The sequence below is a fragment of the Lissotriton vulgaris genome, unplaced genomic scaffold, assembly GCF_964263255.1.
Source record: "Lissotriton vulgaris unplaced genomic scaffold, aLisVul1.2 SCAFFOLD_2543, whole genome shotgun sequence".
In the NCBI taxonomy this organism is placed as follows: Eukaryota; Metazoa; Chordata; class Amphibia; order Caudata; family Salamandridae; genus Lissotriton; species Lissotriton vulgaris.
Genome location: NW_028245800.1, coordinates 259,748 through 284,815, shown reverse-complemented (window position 1 = coordinate 284,815; position 25,068 = coordinate 259,748). Strand labels below are relative to the sequence as shown.

Below are 25,068 nucleotides of genomic sequence, written 5' to 3'. Positions count from 1 at the left end.
CAGAATGGTAAGGGCCAGGAGGACCATGGTGAGTTTGTGTAACAGCACAAAGACAAACAGCAGGAAGGCCTGGGCCAAGAGGATCAGGACCAGATCCAGGAAGACTATATCTGGCCATTAGGACCGAGCCAGAATAAGCAAGGACGACAAGAGAGTAAACACCAAGAATAACAGGAGGACCACAGCCAGGAGCAGAAGGACCAGAGCAAGGAATATTAGAATGATCAGCATCAATAGGACTAGGCTAGATACAGGCCTAGTTGTGCCAGGTGGACCATGAAGATAAGACCAAGGTCCGGATTTCCAAGTGGAGCTGAACAACCAGGAACTGAGTGTGGCAGTACCAGAGTAAGGAAGATCATGAGCACCAGAGCAGCCAGAGTCAGGAAGACTAGAGGTACAGACCTGGTTGTCTAAGATTACCAGGACCAAAGTGGTTAGGCTCTGATTGACTGAAATAAAGAGAACCATGACCAAGAGGGCCAGACTATTGAGTCCAGTACTAGAAGGATCATGAGGACATGGATGATCTAAAGCAGGAAGACATGAGCTAAGCAGGCCAGGTCTACGAGGGCCAAGACACAAGAGGCCAGGTGGACCGATGGGACCAGCAGGACCTGGCGTTCATGTACTGGGAATCAAATGACCAGGGTGAGACGGATCAGAAGGAACAACTTAAGTGGCTGAGGGTCAAGAGGATCAGGAAAGAAATGAAGAGCTAGCACAAGAGGGGGGGTGAAAGGAACAGGATGGCCATAAGGACCAAAAACAAGAAGAGTAGGAATATAATGATCAAAACAAAAGGATCAGAAACAAAGGGATCAAGTCTGGTAAGTACGAAATCAGGTAGAGAATATAAACTGTGAGGACCAAGACTAGGAAGACCATTGCTACACAAACCAGACTGAGAGTGAGAAAGTCTAGGAGAGCAGGACCTGAAGTACAAAGAGGAGATAACCAGCCAACGAGAGCTGAGAGGACAAGAACTAAGTGGATCAGGGCCATTGGATCAGTGGAACCACAACCAAGGGGAAAAGGAAACTCAGTCATAAATGGCCAAGTATCAGGACCTGGCATACCAGGACAAGCAGGATCAGGAGAAGTAGGAAAAGGAGAACCAGGAATAGGAAGGCCAGGAAAATATATGTACCTTGGAAGTCTGCAGAGACCACACACGTATAGAGAGCAACAGTACAACAGCAACTGATGTGAGATATACATTTGTAATAATGAGCAGTTGTAGAAATAAGGGGCAGAGAAGACATGAACTCACCTGAACATCTGCATTGGGGAAATAATGTGGCATATGGGGCTAAAATAAACAAATCTTTGCCATACTTCAAAGTCACCAAAAGTGGCCCAAGCTGGCACATTTTACTTATATTTACTTATAGTCGAAGTAACGCCAAAGTAGCACGATGTGCTGCTACGCCCTTTTTTGCATTGAGGGGATGTCCTAAAGGTGGCATATGGGAATTGCCATGCAACCACAAATAGTTTTGTGGCATAAAGCCCTATCTACATACATTTGTATGACATGGTTTTTTTTACCAAAAATGTACACATCCTTAAAGCAGGTACAAAGTGAGAGAAACATTGCTTATGTGCTGCACTGTACAGCACACATGCAAAGTATGAAAGATTTAAAGTTAGTCTATGTATAGTGTTTTGCTCAGTGACCTTGTGCTTTATCTGCTTGTGGTGATCATGGGCCACCTTCATGACTTGATATTTCCTGATTGCACCCATGTGAGTACTTTGGCTCAAGGCCAAGATTTACAATGGTTATGCATCAGGTTTGCATATTTTTTTTTATGCATTCCCAACGCAAAATCTCTTTGGTAATGGTTATGCATCAGGTTTGCATATTATTTTTTATGCATTCCCAACACAAAATCTCTTTGGTAATTTTCAAACCAACGCAAATTGGTATTTGCATTGATTTGTAAGGAAAAGTAATGCAATCCAGCGTGAAACACTGCTTTGCATCACTTAGCGTGAAGGGGGCATAACAGGGGTATTCCCTTTCAACCATCCATGCTTTTTGATGCAAACCCCAATCTACTAACATTAGTAGACTGGGTTTTGCGCCCTAAAATAACTTGCTGGAAAGCAGATGGCAAAATGAGAAACGTATTCACTTCTGCTTCATTTTCTAAATGTATTTGTGTGCTGCACTGTGCAGCTCACATACAAAGTAGGAACAGTTTCACAAAATGCCTAGTCATAGTATTGTGACTGGAAGGGCACCCTTCCACTACAAAACCTTTGCTAGCTCACGCACACACCCTTGCACTATGGCGCAAAAAAACTGGGCATGGAATTTGGCAGCAAAATTCTGCAAGGGGGCTAGGGAGAGATGAGAAGAGTACCATATCTCTCTCGCAAAGGCGCTCTCCGGCTCACTTCTTGTCACGCAACACAGCCCTTAACCTTTGGGTGCTGCACTTTGCAAATCTGAACCTACATTTTTTTAAATAAACCAAATTGGAATAAAATCCACTCTTTTCAAGACATTTATACACAGTACAAAGAAGAGAGACGGGAGTAAATGTGATAAGAAATTATTACAGATCCTGAAAAAGTGTGGTTCATGCAAAAATGTAATATATCGTGTTATGGTACACCTAGCTTTGCATGTACTACTTATGTGGGCTAATGACGTGAAAGCAAGAGACCAACTAGGTTCAGGCGCAGCCTGTGCAGTTAAGAGCGGTGGGGCGGGTGGGGACTCGACAGACGACGAAGGAAAAATAAATAAATAATGAATTTGCCCTCGTCGTCGTCTGTCGAGTTCCCCCTCAACCCACCCCACAGACGCACCGCTCTTACCTGCACTGGGCGTTCCTGACTAATTTGCGCTTTTTCTTCCAGTATGCGAAATATTTTGAATATGGTATTTTTGTGTGTTCATCCACATACACAGAATCCTTTTGCTGTAAATATGCCTTTGACGTTTTTTTTAATATGTAGTAAGTAATAAATAAATCAGACTGAAATTAAGAATTTGGGACATGTATTGTGGATCAGTCACAAATTCTGATTCGGACTATTGACACGCGTAATTTTTTTTAATATGCCTTTATGAATTACACGACGACTTGAAAGAAAGCACGTAGCTCGTAGGAGTGCGATTAATTGTTTTTGATCATTTCCTTCATGTCACAGTAACCAGCTTGCTTCTTCCTCGTTCACCACGTGGCGTCTCCTGGGATCGCGCGCCCCACAGCCTTTAAGTTAGCATCATTATGATAAATGAGGTAGCACAAAACGATCCTCCAAGGACGTAGCAGGTCTCCTGAAATGCACTAAAAACAAAGTGTAATTGCCCATTAAGGAATTTATAGGTGCTGAGCACCTGAGGCTTATTTAATCCAAAACATGTTTGGCTATTTACAGACCTATTAACATCTCCACGTTAAGTGTTTGGAAGTCGTGATGCCACCGATAACATTAGAATATTTTCATGCTCTGGTGAAGGAACAAAAGAAGTCTGAAATGATAAAAGAAAGAAGGAAATATATATTTGGCGAATAAATCACAACAATAAAGAGAGGTTGGCACAAGAATGAAAAGAGGAGGGTAATGCTGGAAAAGGGCATTGGGAGCGAAGAAGAAATAATATTGTCCAGGGAACAAACAGGACTAAGGTGCGGCCAAAGAAGGGAAGGAAATCAACCCAGGAAAGATGCTGTATTGATGTGAAGCGGGAATACAATAAGAAAGGGAGGAAAATCAAGGGCAATAGTGGATGAAAGAGGGAGGAAGAAATGAATGACGATCATTTTTTGAAAAAATGAAATAAAAGGGTAGCAAACAAAAAGCAGAAGGGAAATGAAGCAATCAGAACCTTTACTTCACCAGATCATTCTAAACTTTTTAATATTTAGCACGCTAATTCAGTGAATTTGCCATTGTTATGAACTTGAAAATAAAAAATGACGCCCACTATTGCGTTTTAAGTAGAGCAAGTGAACTATTAGGTGCAGAGCCGCACATTTATCACTACAGTGCAGTATAAATGAAATGCTAAAACACTGCTTTCTGTCTCAATGACGTGATGCTATGTTATGATGACTTGAAAGGTGAAAACAACTCTTCTAATTGATAGGAGCTCTATGAAATATGATTTTCACTGAGTGCTTGGATTTAACCCCTTATATTCTAGGTCTTGTTGAAAACTTTTCTTTTACATTTTTACACATGACAAAGAAGCAAGGTATACACTATGATCTGCCCGACATCCTTGCCCGCCAGCCACCCATTTCCTCCCGCCATATTACTATGGCGGTGGGGACCGCGGCGGACGGAAACACCGTCCCCCGCTTTTCCGCCCCGGTCGCCTTGCTATTTGGAATAACTTTAGCGCCGATTGATGAATCTGCGCGAAATGTGCCAAATTTTTGGCCAGCTCCGGTCCGCTCCTATCCTGAAAGTTTCACGAAGATTGGTCAAGCGGGGGCCGAGAAAAAACGGACTGCTCAAACTGCTGAACGGAATTACTCCAAATTTGGCAAAGAGGTAGTCCTTGGTTCAGACTCGTGCCTTTTGCTTATTTGGTGTAAATCCGTTTAGTAGTTCCTGAGAAAATGACAGTTAAAGTCATTTATATATATATGGGTGCGGTGATCCGCTTATATATCCGCATACCCTAAGCGTAGCCTGCACGCACCCTGCCATGCAGGAGCTGTATGCTCATTGGCTGTCAACAGTGAAAATCAGGAAGTTTTGGCAGCCGAGGCACAGGAAAACCAAAACAAACGCCGCAAAATGCAAAAAGGGGGCAGGGAAGACACACCCTGACCCCTTAGGCCTGCTCAGGGGGTCCTCCAAGTACCGCCTAGCCGAAAAAAATTATTACTTTTTTTTTAAAAAACGTAGGATGCTCATAGCATCCGTGCATCCTAGCGGTATAAAAAAAACAAGAAACGCGGTCTCCCGCAGTAAATATTTGAATTTGCCCCAGGGGGCCAAATCCTGAGGGTATTATTAAAAACAAAAGTGTGGGGGGGTCCCAATCCCCCCCACACTCCCCCGGGGACCGCCACCTCCCCGGGGCTCTAATTTAAAATATGCAGAGGGGCTCACGGGGCCCCCCGCAGCCCCGGGAACTCTCACCCCGGAGCTTCTATCAAATGCGTGGGGGGCACTCAGGCCCCCCCAGCCCCGGGGACCACCGTTCCCCCAAGGCTCTAATTTAAAATATGCCGGGGCTCACGGGTACCCCGCAGCCCTGGGGACTGCCACCCTCCGGGGCTTTTAACAAATGGGTGGGGGGCACTCAGGCCCCCCCAGCCCCGGGGACCGCCACCCCCGGGGCCTCCTAAAAATGTGGGAGGGGCCACGCGGCACCCCTCCTGGAGCCCGGGGACCACCACTCCCAGGGCTCTAATTTAATATATGCGGGGTACTCATGGGCCCCCTCGCAGCCCCGGGGACTGCCACTTCCGGGGCTCTAATTTAAAATATGCGGGGGCTCACGGGTACCCCGCAGCCCCGGGGACTGCCACCCTCTGGGGCTTCTAACAAATGGGTGGGGGGCTCACAGGCCCCCCTAGCGCCGGGAACCGCCACCCCTGGGGCCTCCTAAAAATGTGGGAGGGGGCCACGAAGCCCACCTCCTGGTGCCCTCAATGCTGTTTGCAATGACAGGGCGGGAGCCTCGGTGCTCCCAGCCTGCCATTGCAACCTGCTTTGCTTCATTGAAGCTAGAGCAGGAAAACCTGCTCTTGCTTCAATGAAGCAAAGCAGATTGCTTTTCCTTATGGGGAGCAGAATGTTAGCTGCTCCCCATATGGAAAAGCAATGTCGGCTCCCGAAGGAGGCGGGGAGCCGGCAGGACCGTGGGGGTATTGGGGAACCCCCATGGTCCCCAACGGTGAGGGCCAGCCCCAGGGGATGTAGTCCCCGGAGCTACCAGTGGCCTGGGAGGGGGGCCACGCGCCCCCCCTCCCCATTAAAAAAAACCAAAAACGTCTGGCCTCGGGGGATGGGTTCCCCGGGGCCTTGAAGTGGCCTGAGGATCCCCCTTCCATAAAAAATAATGAGGTAATTGGCCATGCCCTGGGGGATGGGGTCCCGGGGGCCTGGAAATGGCCATGAGAGGGGGGCCATGCGGCCCCCTTCCCATAAAAAAGTTAAAAAATTATATTTGGGGGTCAGGCTCTGGGGGATGGTGTCCCCACGGTCCAAAAAAAATAAAACGGAAGGGGGTCCCAAAAAAAAGATGTGATCGTCCCTAGGCTCCGCCCCCTTCTTGCACCACTCTGCAAACGCGCCCCTTGGTGTGTTTGCAGAGGGGGAATGAACTCCTCTTGAATACTGGGGGTCCCTGGGGGCCAACTAGCCCACCAGGAACCTCCAGTATGTGCCAGGGGGCTGCGTTGCAGAGAGGTGTTCTGAGGACACGCACATTTTTACACCTCTCCACAACGCAGCTCTGTTGCGCTTTCTGGAGGTACCTGGTGGGCTACTTGGTTGCCAGGGGGCCTCAGGATTCAAGGGGGCTTAATCCCCCAACTTAAAACGCACAAAAGGGCGCGTTTGCACAGTGGTGAAGGTAAGGGGCAGGGCCTGAGGTGATATGTGTGCAAACACGCCCTGTGGCACGTTTTAAGTTGGGGAATTAATTCCTCTTCAATCCAGAGGTCCCCTGGGGGCCAACTAGCCCACCAGGTACCTCCACTAAGCGCCAGGGAGCTGCGTTACAGAGTGTTGTAAGAAGGGGCGTGGCCTCTGAACACCTCTCTGCAACGCAGCTCCCTGGTGCATACTGGAGGTACTTGGGCTAGTTGGCTGCCAGGGGACCTCAGGATTCAAGGGGACTTAATCCCCCAACTTAAAACATGCCACGGGGCGCGTTTGCACAGTGGTGAAGGTAGGGTGCTGGGCCTAAGATGATATGTGTGCAAACACGCCCTGTGGCGTGTTTTAAGTTGGGGAATTAATTCCTCTTCAATCCAGAGGTCCCCTAGGAGCCAACTAGCCCACCAGGTACCTCCAGTAAGCGCCACGGAGCTGTGTTGCAGAGTGTTGTAAAAGGGGGCATGGCGTTTGGTCCAAAAAAAATTGGAAGTCTGTGCTTGATTAATTTATGAGTTGTATGAATTTGAACCTATTGAACTAACCACAAAACCCAATTGCAAACGATTGATTTTTATATCAGATTGATGAAAATTATTAGAACATATGGACAGTATTTACCATTTTATAACTAAACGTTTTAACCTGCTTTTTCTAAGATTTTAATTAATCAAACAAATAAAAATAAAAATTGAAATTTGAAATTCTTTGATGGTAGTCAGATTTTTAATCACAATTATGAAAATGTAACTTTTAAAAAGCTAAACAGGTAAAGCTGCCCATGAGGGATTCATTCAAAGAAATTTTATTCTTGAAAAATTTTGTATATCTTCTATAAAGTGACAACATATGACACTACAAAATAAATCAATCAAACCTTACAGGATTCATTCAGTAAACAAATTACAGTGAACGGTTGTATCAAAATAATCTTATTTGTAATAATTTGTACAAGATAGGGGGTCAAAAGCAAACCGTCTCACTTACATTGATAACAGAGATTAGAAATGAATCAAGAATGGAAGTATACTAGGCATCAATCTATAAATACCCATCTTAATATAATCAGAAATTGAGTCGATCCCAGGCATAGGATTCAAGACTCAAATTATTACATTTAACAGTAACTAAAAGGAACGATGGGTTATATGTTGACGTTTCAGTCTCAATGAGACGTTTCATTCAATGAGACCATCTTCAGGACACAGAAGGCAGCTGTAGCTATTTAAGTTTATCACCCAAGCCCACAAGGCTATATTGGGTCTCCCAAAGTCATTGATATACTTTTAGAAAGCTGTCATTTTTTTTGTCCAAACCCTTTGGTGCCGGCAGCCTGTTCCAGGCTCGCATGACTTTGTGTGAGTGACAGTCGACCTTTGTATATTCCTCCCTGACAGCCATACAGTAGAGATACAAGGGGCATATTTACAAGGTGGTGCAGAGCAGCACAGCAAGTTACTTTGCTGCTTTGCCCTGCGTCTCAGGGAAAGGGAAAGAATGCACCATATGTATCCAATGCAGTGCATTCCTGTCCTTTCACCCTGCCCTAGGACCGTTTCAGCAGTCTAGCACCAGCACAGGCACCCTTGCACCACGGTGCAAGGGTGCCTGTGTTAGAGGCAGGATTGTTTTTGTGCAGGAAGGTGCACCTTCCTGCACAAAAACAATCCATAGAGGCATTTCCTTCTTTCTATGTGTGCTTCAGAATGCAGTACACATAGAAAAATGAACAACGAGGAGGAAGAAACATATTTTTCCTTGTTACACCTCAGCTGGGGAGATGTAAAATTTTGACATATTCCCAGGTTTACAAGTTCCTATAAATCTGGGAATGCATCAAAAACCATAGGAATTGTGTGGTAACAACACCTGCAACTCCCATGGAATCCCTCCCTTCCCCAGAGTAAGGCAATGCAGCGATTTGCACTATGTTGCATTACTCCATATTTGTGAAGCCATGCAAAGGCATGCAAATTAGCTTTACGTGGCTTCAAAAGTATGACTACGTTATTTGTGTTATGCATGTACTCCATTTCGGTGTGCAAGCATTATGCAAGCTCCTTGTAAACATGTCCCTAGGTGTGCCTGAATAGGCCGTCAGTAGAAGGATGGGGTGGAGCAGTGCTCAGCCCCAATTAGACATCAATAGGATAGGCCCTGCTCACACAAAGAACTTCACACTTGCCTTTTGTGCCTGCAACAAGGATGGAGCTAGAGAAGGAAAGCAGGAAATTTCAGGCACATCTGTTGGTGGTGGGGTGAGGGGAGCCTCCAGAAGTCTCTGTCACACCAAAAAAGGCACCATAAAAATGGGACCCTCAGACACACTTTTCGGTACACTCCTCGACCTATGGCTACTACAGAAGAAGAACGACTTGCTGGTCTGCTGTTTGAGGCTTGCCCTGCTTGCTAAGATGGAGGACTGGACCCTTCATCCCATGCAGCAGGGACTCCAAGGACTAGCTGACGGGCATCCTGCTATTGCTATAGGGATATAACAAGCTCTAGAGGCCTTCCTGCATCTACCCAGCTGACCTGATGCCTTGACCTGAAACTGGACCTGCTTGAGCTCTGCTCGCCTCTGCTAGTTCCCCAACCCCAAGAAATACCTTTCCGTTTCCTGGACCAGTGGCTGGCATCAGAGTGCACTACACTACAAGGAAAAGTAGAAATCCTGTAGTTCTGGACTCTTCGCACCAGACTTAGGGAAGGTAAATGTTACAGCAGGACTACCTGGTGCCTGTATCCAGCGCACTCCCATTGCAAACAGACTGAAAATGTGACTTTCCCCCAGTCTAGCATGACCACATGACCGCAAAAGCAATTTGTGCTTTTAGGTGCTATGTCTACCTAAACATTTAAAATGACAAAACTTTGGTTCTACAGATTTGATTTTTGTTATTAGTATCTCTGTTAATTAATTAAATGTGTAATTTTTTCTAAATTAGTTTGGGAATTTTCTTGTGTTGTTTCTTCACTTTATTACTGTTTGTGTGCTTCATAGATACTTTACTCTCTTGGTAATGTATCATTCAATAAACACATCTCTAGAACAGTTTTGAATTATTTGAGGATGGTTTGAATGACACAGTTTCAAAAGGTATACCTGCAGCCAATAGAACTATGTAAACATGCTAGATCAAAATATGTGGAATGGCAGGCTAAATTCTGCAGCATACAAAAATCTAAATATGTGACATATTATGAGTGTAGAGCTACTTCATGGGCCACATTTTGTGTCTTTTTATTCAAACTAGTATACCATTTAAGCATTCTTAGGGATCTGTGCAAAACATGCATCAATGCCTTTGAAAATACCGGAAATATTAATCAGATAGCATATATGTTTTTTTGCAATAAAAGTCTTACGATGAAAGGTGCATTCATTTTACTCAGACGTCCAAGCCAGTTTTATAACTGTCTCTTGAATCTCAGTGTGGGGTTTGCGTTAAGAGTGTGAATTTGATTATTTGAGATACTTAAGGCCTGTTTTAGAGTTTGAAGTAGGGGTACTCAATCACAAACGTGAGGGATAGTACATCCGTCTTATTACAGGTGTATATTATCCGAATGCACTCGTAATATGCGATCACATCTGCCAAATACTGAATCAACTTCTCAATAATTATACTGCACAATTTCAAAGTTAATGCAAGTGACAAATTGTAGCATGATACAACGACATACTGACAATCTATGGGAAGTCACAGAAATGGAAAAGTGGGTGTTCCGTGCTGAGTGACAGTTTCATTAGACACTCAACAGGCTTATGGTTGGATCGCTATGCAATATTCATGTATAAAGGGCATCCAGGTGGTGGTGCCTTAAAGGTCAGGAAAATTGCTCCACTAATTCACAATTTAGGCTTCTATTTCTACTACTGAATTTGATGCTGACATTTTTTACAAAGCCAGTAGGCTGGTATTTCTTTAAAGCAGGTCTTAGGTATATGTTAGCTACAAGAGAAGTTATTGTATTTCTAGGAACTAGTGTCTCCTGGTGCACACACCATTAAAGATCCATATGGAATGGGTGGGCTTTTGTGGCCTTATGTTTTTCTGCAATCTCAGTAGTTTCTGAGTCGATTGGGAAGGTTTTCCCATACAAAATTCCCAACACACTATCTAGAACACAATCACTTGTTCAATGATATTTCATGACTCCACTTGAAAGAGTGGTCGCCCCTTCAGGGGTGAAGATCATCAGCTATGCTGATGATACTCAGCTGGTGGTGGGCCTCACTCAGTTGGCGGAACAACCTGAGGTGTTACACGACTGCCTTGCCAATGTTTATCGTTGGATGTCTATCTCCGCCCTAAAGCTTAATGGAGGTAAAACCGAGCTGATGCTCCTGGGCAATTCCAGTCCCTCCATTATTGCGAGTTGTTGGCCCCGGTCTCTTGGTGACCCACCATCCCCCAAGAAGGAGATCAAGTCCCTGGGAGTATGGTTGGAAGAAGATCTGTCCTTCAGGACCCATGCCAGGAAAACCGCAGGGGTTTGCTTTGGTCTGCTGAGATCAGCCCGAAAGGTGTTACCACTGCTTCCTGATCCAGCAAGGAAGCTGTTGATACGTGGCCTAATTCTATCGAGGCTCGATTATGGGAATGCCTTGTTTCTCGGTGCTCCCGAAGCAACCTTTAAAATCCTCCAACAGGTGCAAAACGCAGCTGCAAGAGTCCTTATGGATGTTCCCAGAAGGCAGTCTGCTGCTCCGGCCCTCAAAGCGCTTCATTGGCTCCCCGTGAAGGAGCGGGTGAAATTTAAAGCGCTATGTACAGCCCACAAAATTCTGCATGGCAAAGGTCCTCCCATCCTTGCCAACATGGCCCGCCCTTACAAACCCCCACGTCTGCTGCGCTCGGACCAAAAACATCTTTTGCAGTCAGCGAGAGTAAGGAGAGCCCGTTCTGGGGGCAGGCGTTTCTCTGTGCAGGTGGCGTCTCTTTGGAACTCTTTGCCCCTCAAGATTCGCTCAGAGCCCAAGATCCTACCATTTAGGAAACTTCTTAAGACCTACCTGTTTCCACAGTAGTGATTAGCTGAGTCTCTCCTTCTGGTCTGTTGCGCCGGGATGCCCCCGGGTAAGCTGAGCGCATTATAAATTTCATATTATTATTATTATTATGGACCGTGTTGGGCAAACCTAGAATATAATCTTCAACAGGTGATAAAAAGAGAACACAGCTACTGAGTGAACAGAAATGGGTGTACAGACTCAAAAGTCACATATCAGGACTCAATAATGATATTCTCTGGAATATGTTGAACAGATAGGGAGCACTAAGGATAGGTCCTTCCCATATTGAATGGCTAAGGGAGATATTCATCATTTTTTAGGAACCAGTCTGCTATTCTTGGTTCTCACACTCATACATATGAATTCCCCACCCCTAACCCCTATGCTTATGTTTTGGTTAATACCAAAAAGCAAGGAGGTCTCCTTACAGGTCCAATTAGGGACAAGGAGAGGTAAACATACAACAGAACAAGTCCCTATATTTCCAAGATGGAAGAAAAGCTTTTTATGCATCCACTAATTACTCATTAATGCCACATTCACATATACGGAAAACTTATTGAGAAAATTAAATAAAATCAATTCAATCTTAAGAAAATTGTACAATTTATTCCATACAATACAATATTTTGCACAAAGAAAAAGTGCCATACAATAAAGTTAAAAATATGTCAATCCACACGAAGAACAATAAATACAAGTTGTCGACGCAGCGTTTCGGTATTTGTGTTAACACCTTCATCAGGACAAAATTCTTATTAAAAACTGGAGTTATTTAAACCCCTGTTTTCAATTTGAGGTTTTTATCGTTTCTTCTTCTTATGGTTAGGTGCTTCTGCTAATTTGAGTTAATCTGGTTACACTTTACACTGATTCATTTTAAATATCTGCATCAAGTGTATTATACACCTGTTTCGCTATATAAATATGGATTGCGAGAATCTGCAAGTTGTGTCAGGAGCAAAGCACTATTAAATGCAGATTTTCAACATTTAGCTTGGACCTGTCCGAAGGTCGAGGAATTCTGGATGCAGGTCACACGGAGTCTGACGGAGATGGTGGGGACACCTGTGGCATGTACTCCACAAATGTTTTTATTGGGGATTGTTTCCACTATACGTGCTACTGCTAGGAGATTGGTGGCTGTGACGCTGCTGTTGGCTAAGCGAAGGGTTGCTATCCGTTGGGTTGGCAGGTCTGTGCTGACACATAAGCAATGGCTGCAGGACATGATGTACTGCCGGGACCAACTTACTTGCTACGCTGATGAACTACCCAGCACCTCTAAGCTTCATGACATATGTAGCCCATTGACATCTTATTTGCTCACCATGAATGTTGACTGATGTCCTTTTTTGTATCTTGCTATTCTGCTAATTGTAATGTGATCACACTTATGTCTAGATTTGTGACACCGACCATTGCCGATTGATGTACACTGCTACTCTAACTACTTATAACTTGTAGCCCACAAATATACCAATGTCTTTGTTATTTGGTTGTATATGGACTGAAAATTGCAGACATAAAATATATAAAAAAACATTCTTTGATGTTCACTACTTCAGATGCTTTGCAAATATATGTTATAGCTATGATACTACTACTCCAGAAGAGAGTGGCCACATTATACCCCTTGAGGCATGTCTCATCTTGAGCTGTGGTACTTTGGGAAAGCCTTTCCATTCCTTAAATAGGAGTATCTATGAATTTTAATATTTTAAACAATTATTGAAATATTTAGAAGTTCCACCCTGCTTTCTAATGTGTTAGAAGAGGCATAGTACATGATCCTGAGAAGGCTGGAAAAAGGTGAGCTATTTTCCACTCTCTGTTGATAAATCATCCTAGAGTGGGATATTTACAAGGAGTCTAAAGTCCTCCAATTTTAAGTTTTTCACTTAGAATTGGGACATACCATGTGAAATTAGTACTTAACACATGTGTTTCAGTTTTGTCAGGGCCAATATAAATATTAATATGTTTGAACATCCAAATCTGTCAGTGGGTAACATCAGGGTTTGATAATTATTGAACTACTCAGAATTCTGATCTCATGCAAATTCCTGTCTAGGCAGAGCTCAGGATTATCTACCAAGCTCGGAGTCATGGCATCTATATGATTTCTACGGCATTTCTGTCTTGTGGTTTGCTCCAGTCAAAACTCCTTCCAACATGATTTTCCCTTAGTTGCACCTTGAGGATTGCCGTCTCCTCTCATGATACCTATGTTCTGATTATTGCTGTGGTGAAGGGCTTTCTTTGGGGTAGCAGGTTACCCCGTTAAATACCGAACTTATTTGGAACAGGGCTAGTAAGATCTCATCTAGTGAGCCATGTCTGGGTTCTTATTTTGAACACTTTTAGCATCCCTGTGGGGTTTTCCCCTCAAGCCTATGGAAAACGCTGTTGCCCGCACACTTTATACAACCCAGCCCTGCAAGCAAGCTGTCTTGGAAACCTTCCTCTTATTGCAAAGTTTTGAGAGGGCCCTCTTACAGCCTCAGCAGTGTTAAACACTTCTAACTGAACTATGCAGTTTAGTAAATATTGTAAAAACTCTTGTCAAATGTGCCAGAGGAGGCTAATAGCAGCAATTGGGGTAAAGCTCCAGTTGTGGTGTAAATGCTACCAGATTTAATTTCAAAACAAAGTTTAGCTTGATATTTGTGCCTGAACCAAAGATCTCAGCTTTCAAGAAGCTATGCAAAAAGAGTGGTGTCCCCCCATGTATCTATGAAAAGAATGTCGAACATTGTAAGGTTATGACATACTAGAGATATGACCTTAATCAGGGTGAAAGACTCAGGATCTTAATGAGCTAGAGAGACTCAGGCTAACCAAATCCAAGGCCAAAAATGCAGATTCATGTTCAAATACCACCTTGGACTTTGAATTAAAGAAACTGCAAATATAAGTTTGTGCTTGAAGAACAAAGGTGGGTAAACACACAAACACATCTGGAGTAGAATGACAAAAAAATGAAGCAAAAGGAAAGGCTGGCTTTAAAAAAATGAATAATGAAGAGTGAATAAAGCAGTTTGAAAATGAGGCCTGAGTATGACTCAATAGCTCATCAGAAGATCGCACAGTAGAAGCAAGAAGATCTAACAAGACAAATGAGATTATTTATCATGTCTGGGAGAATTTGTGCTCAACCCCTGGCAGCTATGTCACATAAAACATGTATTTGTAAAGTGCACTTATCACCCGTGGGTCTCAAGGCGCTGACTAACAGATGTTTATTGTTACCCAACTCAATGGTACTCATTTTATCGATCTCAGACTGATGAAAGGCTGAGTGGACCCGGCAAGATTTAAACCTGTGACCATGAGGTCAAACACAGGCCCTTGCAGAGGATGCATTACTCCATTAAGCTAGCAGACCCGAAAAGCAGCAGCCATGTGTGTGTGTGTTTGTGTGTGGGTGTGTGCATGTGTGTGTGTACAGAACTCAACAAAATACAGTTCTCAAAGCAATTTAGAACAATTGAGAGAAACTTAATGAGCAAAAAGTCATCAAGAGCATCAAAATATGCTACAGGGAAAAAGATATATAAATTGTTAAAATCTTAAAGCAAAATCTTCAAGGAAAAGTAACCTGCCAATCAAATGTTACTGGCTACTGTGGCATATTCCCCAAATGCTTTTTGTAGCATATTTAGCATATTTAGTTTTACTACTTTTTTACTACTCACATACCATTCACTAACCTATCTGTGGAGAACTATGCCCCGCCTGCGAAGATCTTTGCACATCTACGTCTATGTTAGCATAGTCTGGAACACAGGAGGGTGGCTCAAAAACTATAAATATTTACTACTAAAGTGGATGGGTTTTGGGGGAAGTAAAGAGGGTCTAATGGAGGACTAGGGAAGGGTTCAGGGAGGGACATGCACCCACCCACAAAAGAGTAGGCCCATTCTTATTCTCAATTGCACTTCTTAAGTTGCAGAACCAAAAAGCACCACAAACAATAATAAATGTACTCAAGCTCAGACCTTGAGTATGTTCACTACCACAAATGGCCAACCATCGGTACTCTAAAACCCTCCCATGAAAATAATGTAGACAGGGACTTAAAATAACACCCAACAGGAAATAATGTTGCAATACATTCATTTATTTCACTTCTTAAAAAGTATTAAAGTAATTAAATTATTAAAAGTAATAAATATATATACATATATATGTATACATACATACATTTATGTATGTATGTATATAAATATAAAGTATTACATTTATTCAAAATATTTTAATACATTTTATTCATTTAAAAATAAATCCACTTTTTAAAATAAATCAATGTAAATTAATTTAGTATATCATTTCAAATATGTTTAATACATTGTACATACATATATACATTTTAATTTAAGTGTTTTTTAAAATAGATAATTTAAGAACTTAATTTAATGTAATATATTTAAATTAAGTTTAATACTTTTTTGACCTTTTCCTTTATTTTATTACTAAGACATCTATATCCCATGGCAGAGACCTCCACCTATATGTGAAAAGTTACCAGTAGCAAGTTGAACCTTGAAAGTTAGTCTCCACCCTTTGATTTCAGGAGATGAAGACATGTAACTCTACACTTTGTAGTAAATTGACACTCATAAATAGTGGTTAAACCAAGTGAGTCATCATAGTCATGGTTTTTACCTTTTGACTAAGGTCCTGTTTTAGAGATTGGAGGAAGGACTACTCTGTCACAAATGTAAACGGATATCCAGACTGCCTTATTACAACTGCCAAAGGATATAATGCTCTTGTAATAAGGCAGATGAGATGAGATATCTGTTATGTTTGTGATGGAGTAACCTGACTAGTAAACTTAAAATAAGGCCATAAGTATTTTTTTAAGGAAGTTGAAATCTTCCAAATGAGCAAGGTCCAGCACTCTGACTGGCAAATGTCACTTGAAGTCAGAAACCTTAAGCTCTCACCGAAGCTAGTGATTTTCCTGTGCTAACATCTCTGTGCAGGACAAACCTGGATTTCATTGCTGGCAAGATAGCTTAGTGAGTCAGATAGATGTGCTGCCTCACCCCAGTCCAAAGTTTGACATTCAAACTTAGTCACTTTTTTGGCCGGCAGGCAAGGCTGTAAGCTGGAGCTGGTCCAGGCTCCACAAGCCTGGATTCTTTTGCTGTGAGGTCCAGCTCAACTAGTTTTCAGTGTGGCAAAAAAATCCAAGCAAATCAAAACTGGATTTCCTACCTGTCTTGGGTGTGACCTCCCTGTTCACACTTCAGCACCCTCTCCCCATTTGCTGGAGTAAGAAAAACATGACTAGGGCTCATCTTTTTTTTAACGTTCTTTCTACTCTGTTATGCAGCCCTCAGCTCCTCACAATAGACTTGTAAGAACGGAGTCTCTTTCCTACCAGGACTCCTGTAGGGTCCAGTCGTCAGTGGTAAACTAAGCCTAATTAAGCTTAGAAGGGCTTTTGCTTTTTGATTCGTTGATGCAGATAACAAGAGACCAACAACTTAAACTAATTCTTCCACACAATGACAAAATTATTATCAAATAAACACTTTTTTGTTGTCCCACTTTTTAACTGAGCCTCACATGATGGAGCCTGCCCAGGGCTATTAACACAGATGAAATTGACAAACCGTACATCAAGAGTGAGAAAATGGGCCCAGAGAAGCCTAATCCATTACAGATTTTCTAGATTTCATTTCTATACCGGGGGCTAACATTATGCATAAACCTTCATTATGCCACTCCTCAGCAGCCCCTTTAAAGAACACCAATTCAACAACAATCCAGAATTGGAATCAAAAGAAACAACAAAAGTCTCTTGCATGGAATGTTCTGCCTCTTTAAAAAGTTGCTCCTGAATGATAAGTACCTCAACAGATTACTCTATTTGTTTGTATATAATTCATTTGTTTAGTTTGAAGCTTTGTTTTTGAAGAGTTGTTTAACTCGATAGTTATTTAAATTAGTTGCTTGAATGAATGTGAATTATACTGCATATTTAAAAAATTCGATATTTTTAAAAGTTATTATTTTGGTGTTGTTTGTTCGTTTGGGGTTAAGAGAAGTTAGTTAAGTATTTTTTAGCAAGGTGTTAGGTTTGCATGCTGCACTTTAGATTCAAATACCTTTTGAAGTCTTTGGGATGCGCTCGAGCGTATTGTTGAGGATTTTTATTAGGTAAAGTGAGATGTGAACACACGCGCTTGTGCTGCTCTCACGTCAGCAAGGAAATACGATTGGATTGGCTCTCGTGATCTTGCGACATCACGGGAGCCACCTTAGATTGGGCATTACGTGTATTCAGCAATGGATTTCATGGCAAAGGAGATTGCTAGGTAACAGTTTAGCTCTGTTTTATTCGGTGACAGCTGACAATCGGTCAGATCAGTGTGTTGTGTTTGGAGAAAGTAGGAGGCAGGTTAGAGTTTATTAAAGGATTAAAGAGAATTTTTTAAAGAAAATTAGGAAAATGTGTTTAGAAGAAAATGTTGTTGTGTCTCAGGTACAAGTTATAGAGGGGAGAGTGAGTGAAGAGAACCTTAGAAGGCTCATTCAGAATGAAGTAAAGTCTGCTATGAGGGAAATAGTAGAAATAGTAATGGATAAGAAGAGAAAGGGGTGTAGATCAGATGAGGATTTCTGGTCTTGCTCAGATGAGCAGATGCCCAATGGAAGTAAGAGAAAGATGAAGACTAAGCATAATGAAAAGAGTATGAAGGATGGTTTTAACACCATCACAAAGAGTGGTGTCCTTGGCGGTACAAAAGGAAGAGGGGTCCATGGTGGCACAAAGAATAAGTCTGATGATGAGGATCAGATGGATTAATAGGACCATGATGGGTCTCAAAGATATTTTGATGAATATGTCTTTGACATGGATCAAGTTGGTGACTTGAATGATGATTTGAAAGATGAAGGGGCGGATTGTAGCAAGACTGTTATTAGAGATCCCTTAGGGGGTGAAATGTTTAATCCGTTTGAGTTACGACAGCCCAGAAGTGCTGATTGGTGGCCTTTGGACCATGTTAGCAAATTCATTATTAAATGGATAATGAAGCCATTAGAGAGGGAGGTTAGAAGTATTTTAAAAGCAGTATTTTCTAGGCCTCAAATTGAGAACAAGGTTTGTCCGAGCCTGGATTATATATTATATTAAATAAATTGGGAAGAGACCCATGCAAGGGGCTTGAGCAATCTCTTAAGCAGTGCCAGGACAAGTTGCTTGATACATTAGGTCTTTTGGCAAAAATTATGGATATGGCGGAAGAGGCTCATATAAATGGTGGGCAAGTTTATTTTGAATTGCTTAGAGGATGGAGTCAGAGAGCGATGGCATTTTTAGGTAATGCAAATGCTAGTTTATTAGCAGAGCGGAGGAAGTCAGTATTGATGAAGATTAACCCTAAGCTTGGGGAAATGGCTGAGAAAGAGACTAGTAAAGATGCTAAAGGTTTGTTATTCCGAGAAGGAATGGTGAAAGGGTTAGGAAAGCATGCTGTGACATTTACAGCCTTGGATAAGGCACAAAATAGTATGAGGAAAGTGTTTGACGGGATATTTGGCAGGGCCGGCAGAAGGGGATCTTATGTCGGTTGTAGGTTCCAAAGATACCAGTACAATTTCTTACAGCCAGGTGCAGGAAGAGGTTTTCATGGCTCCTCAGGATTCTTTCCACGATGCGGAAGATTTGGTAGAACAAGGAGTGGTTCTCGTGGAAGAGGGCAAACGTCATCTGGTTTAAGAGGTGAGTATGGAGATTTGTATTGGTTCTTACCAAAAAGGGGTAAGAGATCATTTAAGGTTTTTTCTGGAGGAATGGAGAAAGATCACAAGAGATCTTTGGGTTTTGGATACTGTCAAAGGATACAAGTTAGTTCTTTCTCAAGAAAAGTTGGATATAGCAGACAAGGAGATAGAAGATATGTTGCAAAAAGGTACAATCTGTTTAGTAGAAGAGGAAGAGAGAGGTTTCGTAAACACTTTCTGGCAGATGCATCAAAGTAAATACCGGGAGCAAATGGGCAGATTCTCAGAATCTGCACCTTTGCTCCCGGTATTTTTGCATTTGGGATGCATCATCCCAAATGCAAAAATCGCAATTTAAGGAATCTCTAAATTGAGATTCCTTAAATTGCGATTGCATTTAAGGAATACCCAAATTGAGATTCCTTAAATGCAATGCATGAAAGTAAAAAAAATAGCGAATTCGCTAATAGGGGGAGCAAATTACCATGAAGTTGAACTTCATGGTAATTTGCTAAAACTTTGAAAAAAGCACTTTTGTGCATTTTTCAAAGTTTCATGTTGCGCACACACATGCCCTTAGAGCATGTGTGTGTGCAACATATGTGCATAGATCAATTTCAGGGGTGCAACAGGGTTTCATTTTGACACCCTTGAAATTGCATGAGCAATTTGCGAATTCCTACTGGTACTCGCTAATTGCTCATGCAATCTCCAATACATTCCTAAGGGCCTGTAGGCCCATAGGAATGAATGGGACAGCATTCCTTAATTGCGAGTAGCAATTTGCGAGTAGCAATTAAGGAATGTTAAGGAATCACTATTTTAATAGCGATTCCTACATCCATAGGCTTTTGCTATTCCTAAATAGCGATTCCTTAAAAATCGCTATTTAGGAATAGCAAAAGGCTACGTTGATGCATCTGCCAGTTTGTTTTACGTGGAAAAAAAGGAGGAAGGTAGAGACGGGTTATAAATTTAAGGATTTTGAATCAGAATTTGGTTTATAGACATTTCAAGATGGAAGCTATCCATCTTTTAAGAGACATATTGCAAAAATAAGGTTGGATGGTAAAGTTGGACTAGAAGGCCGCATATTTCACTATTCCAATGAAGACAGACCGTCAGAGATTTTTACAATTCAGTTGGAGAGAGAGATTTTACCAATTTGTTTGTCTTCCTTTTGGCCTTTTTTCGGCACCGTGGTGTTTTACAAAGGTGATGAAGATTGTCATGACTTACTTAGGAGAGAGAGGTTTCAGATTGATTGTCTACCTGGACGACATTTTGATTATGTCTCAGGAGAAGTAGGTTTTGTTGAGTTAGTTACAGGTTGCTAACAAACTTCTGGAAAATTGGTTTTTATTATCAACAGGGAAAAGTCTGTGTTGGTCGCTTCTCAAAGCATGCAGTTCTTAGGTTTCAGAATAGATTCGAAGGAGGAAATTCTGAGTTTACCAGCGAAGAAAATGAATATGATAAAAAAAGGAGGTTGTTTGTGTTTTGCGAAGGGAAACCTTGTCTTTAAGGGACTTGGCAAGAGTATTAGGTTTGTTTTCTTCATCTATCCAGGCGATTTGTCCGGATCCTTTTCATTATCGTGCCTTACAGAGAGTGAATGAAGTTGCTTTGAGAAGAAGTTTATGGTATGGAGACTAAGTGAAATTGGATTTGAAAGCGAAGGAGGAATTAGAATCGTCGTTGAACAATTTGGATGCTTGGAATGGAAGGGCTACTTTTGGTGGTGTACTGGATTTTGTTTTGGAAACTGATGCAAGTGGCTCTGGTTGGCGAGCATGGATGGGAGAGATGCAAACAGGAGGTGTTTGTTCGGATTTAGAGAGGTAGTTTCACATAAATTGCCTGTAAGAATGAACAGAGATTGGGTCCTTTAGAGGTCGATTATTTTGCAACAAGGTTGACTTGCCAGAAAGCGAGGTATTATAGTTGGTCGCTGGATCCGGATGCAGAAGCAATGGATGCTTTTCAGCAGAGTTCGTCAGTAGTGAAGGGGTATGCTTTTCCTCCTTTTGCAATGATTCAGAGGGTTCTTCTGATGGTAAGGAAGGAGAGATGTCAGTTGATCCTAGTGACTCCCTTCTGGGTTTCGAAGATATGGTTGTCAGGAATCTTGGAGTTGGCATGCATGGTTCCCCTATTGATACCGACACTGGTAGGTTTGCTGAAGAACGAGATAGGAGAGGAGCTTCCTCTGGTTTTAGAAGGGGTCATGAACCTTCTTCTTTTGAAGGTATCAGGAGTTCCGAGGACTTTTGCAAGGGGCTGCAGGATTACTTGAGGAGTCATGGGCCCCAGGAACAAGGAGATGGTATAAGGGAGTTTGGAGATTATGGGAAGGTTGGTGCTTGGATAGTGGTCTGGATTCCATGGAAGCGCCTGTGGTAGAAGTGGTTAATTTTTTGGTAGAGTATTTTGAGAAGGGATTAAGTTATAGGACAATTAATTTTTAAAGATCTGTGATTTCAGCAGGTCATTCGGTGGTTGGTGGAAAGTCTGTTGGTAGTAATGTTTTTGTTTGTAAGGTTTTGAAGAGAATGCGTATTAGTAGACCTCCTAAATCTAGGTATGAAGTATTATGGGTTGTGAATTTAGTTTTAAATCTTATTAGGGGCTGGCCTTCGAACAAGTATTTGTCAAATAAGTTGAATTCAGCGAAGTTGGCATCACTGTTATGTTTGATTTCTTGTAAAAGAGTCTCAGATGTCAAAGGTCTAGAGGTACGTAATAATGTTTTTGGTCCGGATGGTGTTTTCTTTGAAATAAGTAAAAGGACTAAGACCACGATTAGTTTGTTTTTTATCCAAAGTTCAGGGAGTGTGGTAATCTTTGCGTAGTTGACTGCCTAAACGAGTATGAGTGTAGGATGGAGGAGAAGAGAGGTAATAGTGTGCACCAGTTATTGATTTTGTATGTAAAGCAATTTGGTGTGGGAAGTACTTTAACAATTTCAAGATGGGTTACATTTGCTATAAAGGGAAGCCAGAGTGAATATGGAGGAGTTTAAAGCTCATTCTGTTTGAGGTGAAATGGCAAGTAAGGTATGTTGGTCTGGAGTAAGTTTGGAATGGATTGTGAGGGCGGCAGACTGGTCTAACGTGGGAACTTTTGCAAGCCACTACTTTAGACCAATCGAGCATATGTCAGATGTTGTGTTGGAGGGCTTTCAACAGGCATGATGCTAGCCTCCTGTCTTGCAATGAAATGGCGATTCTCAGATTAACATGACAAGAGAATCTGAATTTCATTAAAGACACTAAGGCTAACATTATCCCGCCCACCACTCCCTAAGAGTGTTAGGTTTTTGGGTGGTTAACATAAAAAAGGAAAAAATGGAAAATGTGTTTGATGTTCAGAGTTAAGATTATAACATTGTAGTTTATTTAAGTTTGGTTTAAGGTTAAAAGATTTTTAGAGAGAATAATTTAGATTTTTGGTTTGCAGATGCTCAAATATAACATCAGAATTAGAGGATAATCAAGATGAAGAAGAAGGAGTTTTTTTCTTCACAGATTCCCATTTTAAAGAGGCAGAACGTTCCGTCCCAGAGACTTTTGTTGTTTCTTTTGATTCCAATTCTGGATTGTTGTTGAATTGGTGTTCTTTAAAGGGCCTGCTGAGAGTGGCATAAAAAAGGGTTTATGTATGATGTTGGCCTCTGTGTCTTTAATGAAATCCAGATTCTCTTGTTATGTTAATCTGAGAATCGCCATTGCCACTTGCTATGCAAATGATTTCCACATTTTTAGATTATTTTTAAATGCTTTCATCCCTAAAATCTGGCATGGATCTAGCATGCATAGCATTAAATAGTATTCCGGAGTTGGAGCACACCACTGACCTCTACCGCCGTATCGCCCCACTGCATCATGGTCTGTGCAGTTCAAGTATTTTCAGGAACGGTTCAAAGTTCAATTTTCAAAGTATTTCACCTCAATCGGTGCAAGAAAGTACTTGTATTTAGAGCATCTCTAGACACGAGCCTAGCTCGTTTTTCGGGATTGATTCCCTCATCAGTAGAGATAGTTTTGGGGTTGCAGAGCAGGTCGCCAAACACCCGTCACGGGCCTCGTTGCCCCTCTGGCGCGCAGGTGCATCTCCAACAAGCTTGTCAGCTATTATGGCTACAGGGAACCATCAAAAGGGGATTCCGGAGTTGGGAGCACACCACTGACCTCTTCCGCCGTATCGCCCCACTGCATCATGGTCTGTGCAGTTCAAGTATTTTCAGGAACGGTTCAAAGTTCAATTTTCAAAGTATTTCACCTCAATCAGTGCAAGTAAGTACGACGTGTATTTAAATCATCTCTAGACACGAGCCTAGCTCGTGTTTCGGGATTGATTTCCTCATCAGTAGAGATAGTTTCGGGGTTGCAGAGCAGGTCGGCAAACACCCGTCCCGGCCTCGTTGCCCCTCTGGCGCGCAGGTGCATCTCCAGCAAGCTCGTCAGCTATTATGGCTACAGGGCACCATCAAAAGGGGATTCCGGAGTTGGGAGCACACCACTGACCTCTTCCGCCGTATCGCCCCACTGCATCATGGTCTGTGCAGTTCAAGTATTTTCAGGAACGGTTCAAAGTTCAATTTTCAAAGTATTTCACCTCAATCAGTGCAAGTAAGTACTTGTATTTAGATCATCTCTAGACACGAGCCTAGCTCGTGTTTTGGGATTGATTCTCTCATCAGTAGAGATAGTTTTGGGGTTGCAGAGCAGGTCGCCAAACACCCGTCACGGGCCTCATTGCCCCTCTGGCGCGCAGGTGCATCTCCAACAAGCTCGTCAGCTATTATGGCTACAGGGAGCCATCAAAAGGGGATTCCGGAGTTGGGAGCACACCACTGACCTCTTCCGGCGTATCGTCCCACTGCATCATGGTCTGTGCAGTTAAAGTATTTTCAGGAACGGTTAAAAGTTCAATTTTCAAAGTATTTCACCTCAATCGGTGCAAGTAAGTACTTGTATTTAGATCATCTCTAGACACGAGCCTAGTTTAATGAATCCAACCTGAAATCAGACAACAATTTCACTGGATCCCTGATTTTGATAAAATAGTGTTTTTCAATTATGCCTTATTTTTCTCTGACAGTTGATATAAAAGTGTAAAATCCACTAGTCCAAAGTGATTGGTAAGTTTGGCTCTTCCCTTGATTGGCTTTTGTATTCTTCAACTCAATACATTTTAGAATGGAGCTTCTCTAAATGTAATTCCTCTGCAAACTTTGTGATTTAAAATAAAACAACGGTGCAGGGTCAGAGAACTTCTCATCGTATTTGAAAGAAAATCAAGAAAAAGAATTTGCAAAATTTCACTTCAAGCAGGTATGGTGGAAAATGTATTCACAGAAGTGTTTATTTTTGTGGGAATTGACTCTTATGAACAACATTTTGTGAAAATTAAGACATTTTCCGCTGCACAATGGGGTTAAAAATGTGTATATATCACAAGGTTCTCCGGAGGGAGTTTTTGTGAGCACAGGAGATAAGAAAAAGAAGCAAGTTGAACCTTGAACAATGTCTGTCCCAGTTTCTTTGAATGTAAGGGGGCATTAACTAATGACTTCCTCCTTTTCTGATTTCCTTCCCAAAAGTTTGAGGAAATACAGTGCAAGAAAGCAAGAGATACTTCACTCTCCACACTACCACAGTCCCCCATAGCCTCTCCAGAGATACATCTGATTTATGTGTGGTAGTCACATATGATGTAAT

The 25,068-nt window shown here is 42.1% G+C and overlaps 1 protein-coding gene across 1 annotated transcript in view; it reads left to right on the top strand.

The window, feature by feature from the left end:
- Positions 1-276: 276 nt before the first annotated feature.
- LOC147666290 (contactin-associated protein-like 5) overlaps positions 277-25,068 on the top strand; it is a gene marked incomplete at its 3' end in the record, with an annotated part of 279,156 nt that continues 254,364 nt past the window's right edge. The window contains exon 1 of the mRNA XM_086949155.1: positions 277-397. Within this exon, the coding sequence (XP_086805281.1) occupies positions 277-397 (121 nt within the window). The remainder of the gene's footprint in view (positions 398-25,068) is intronic.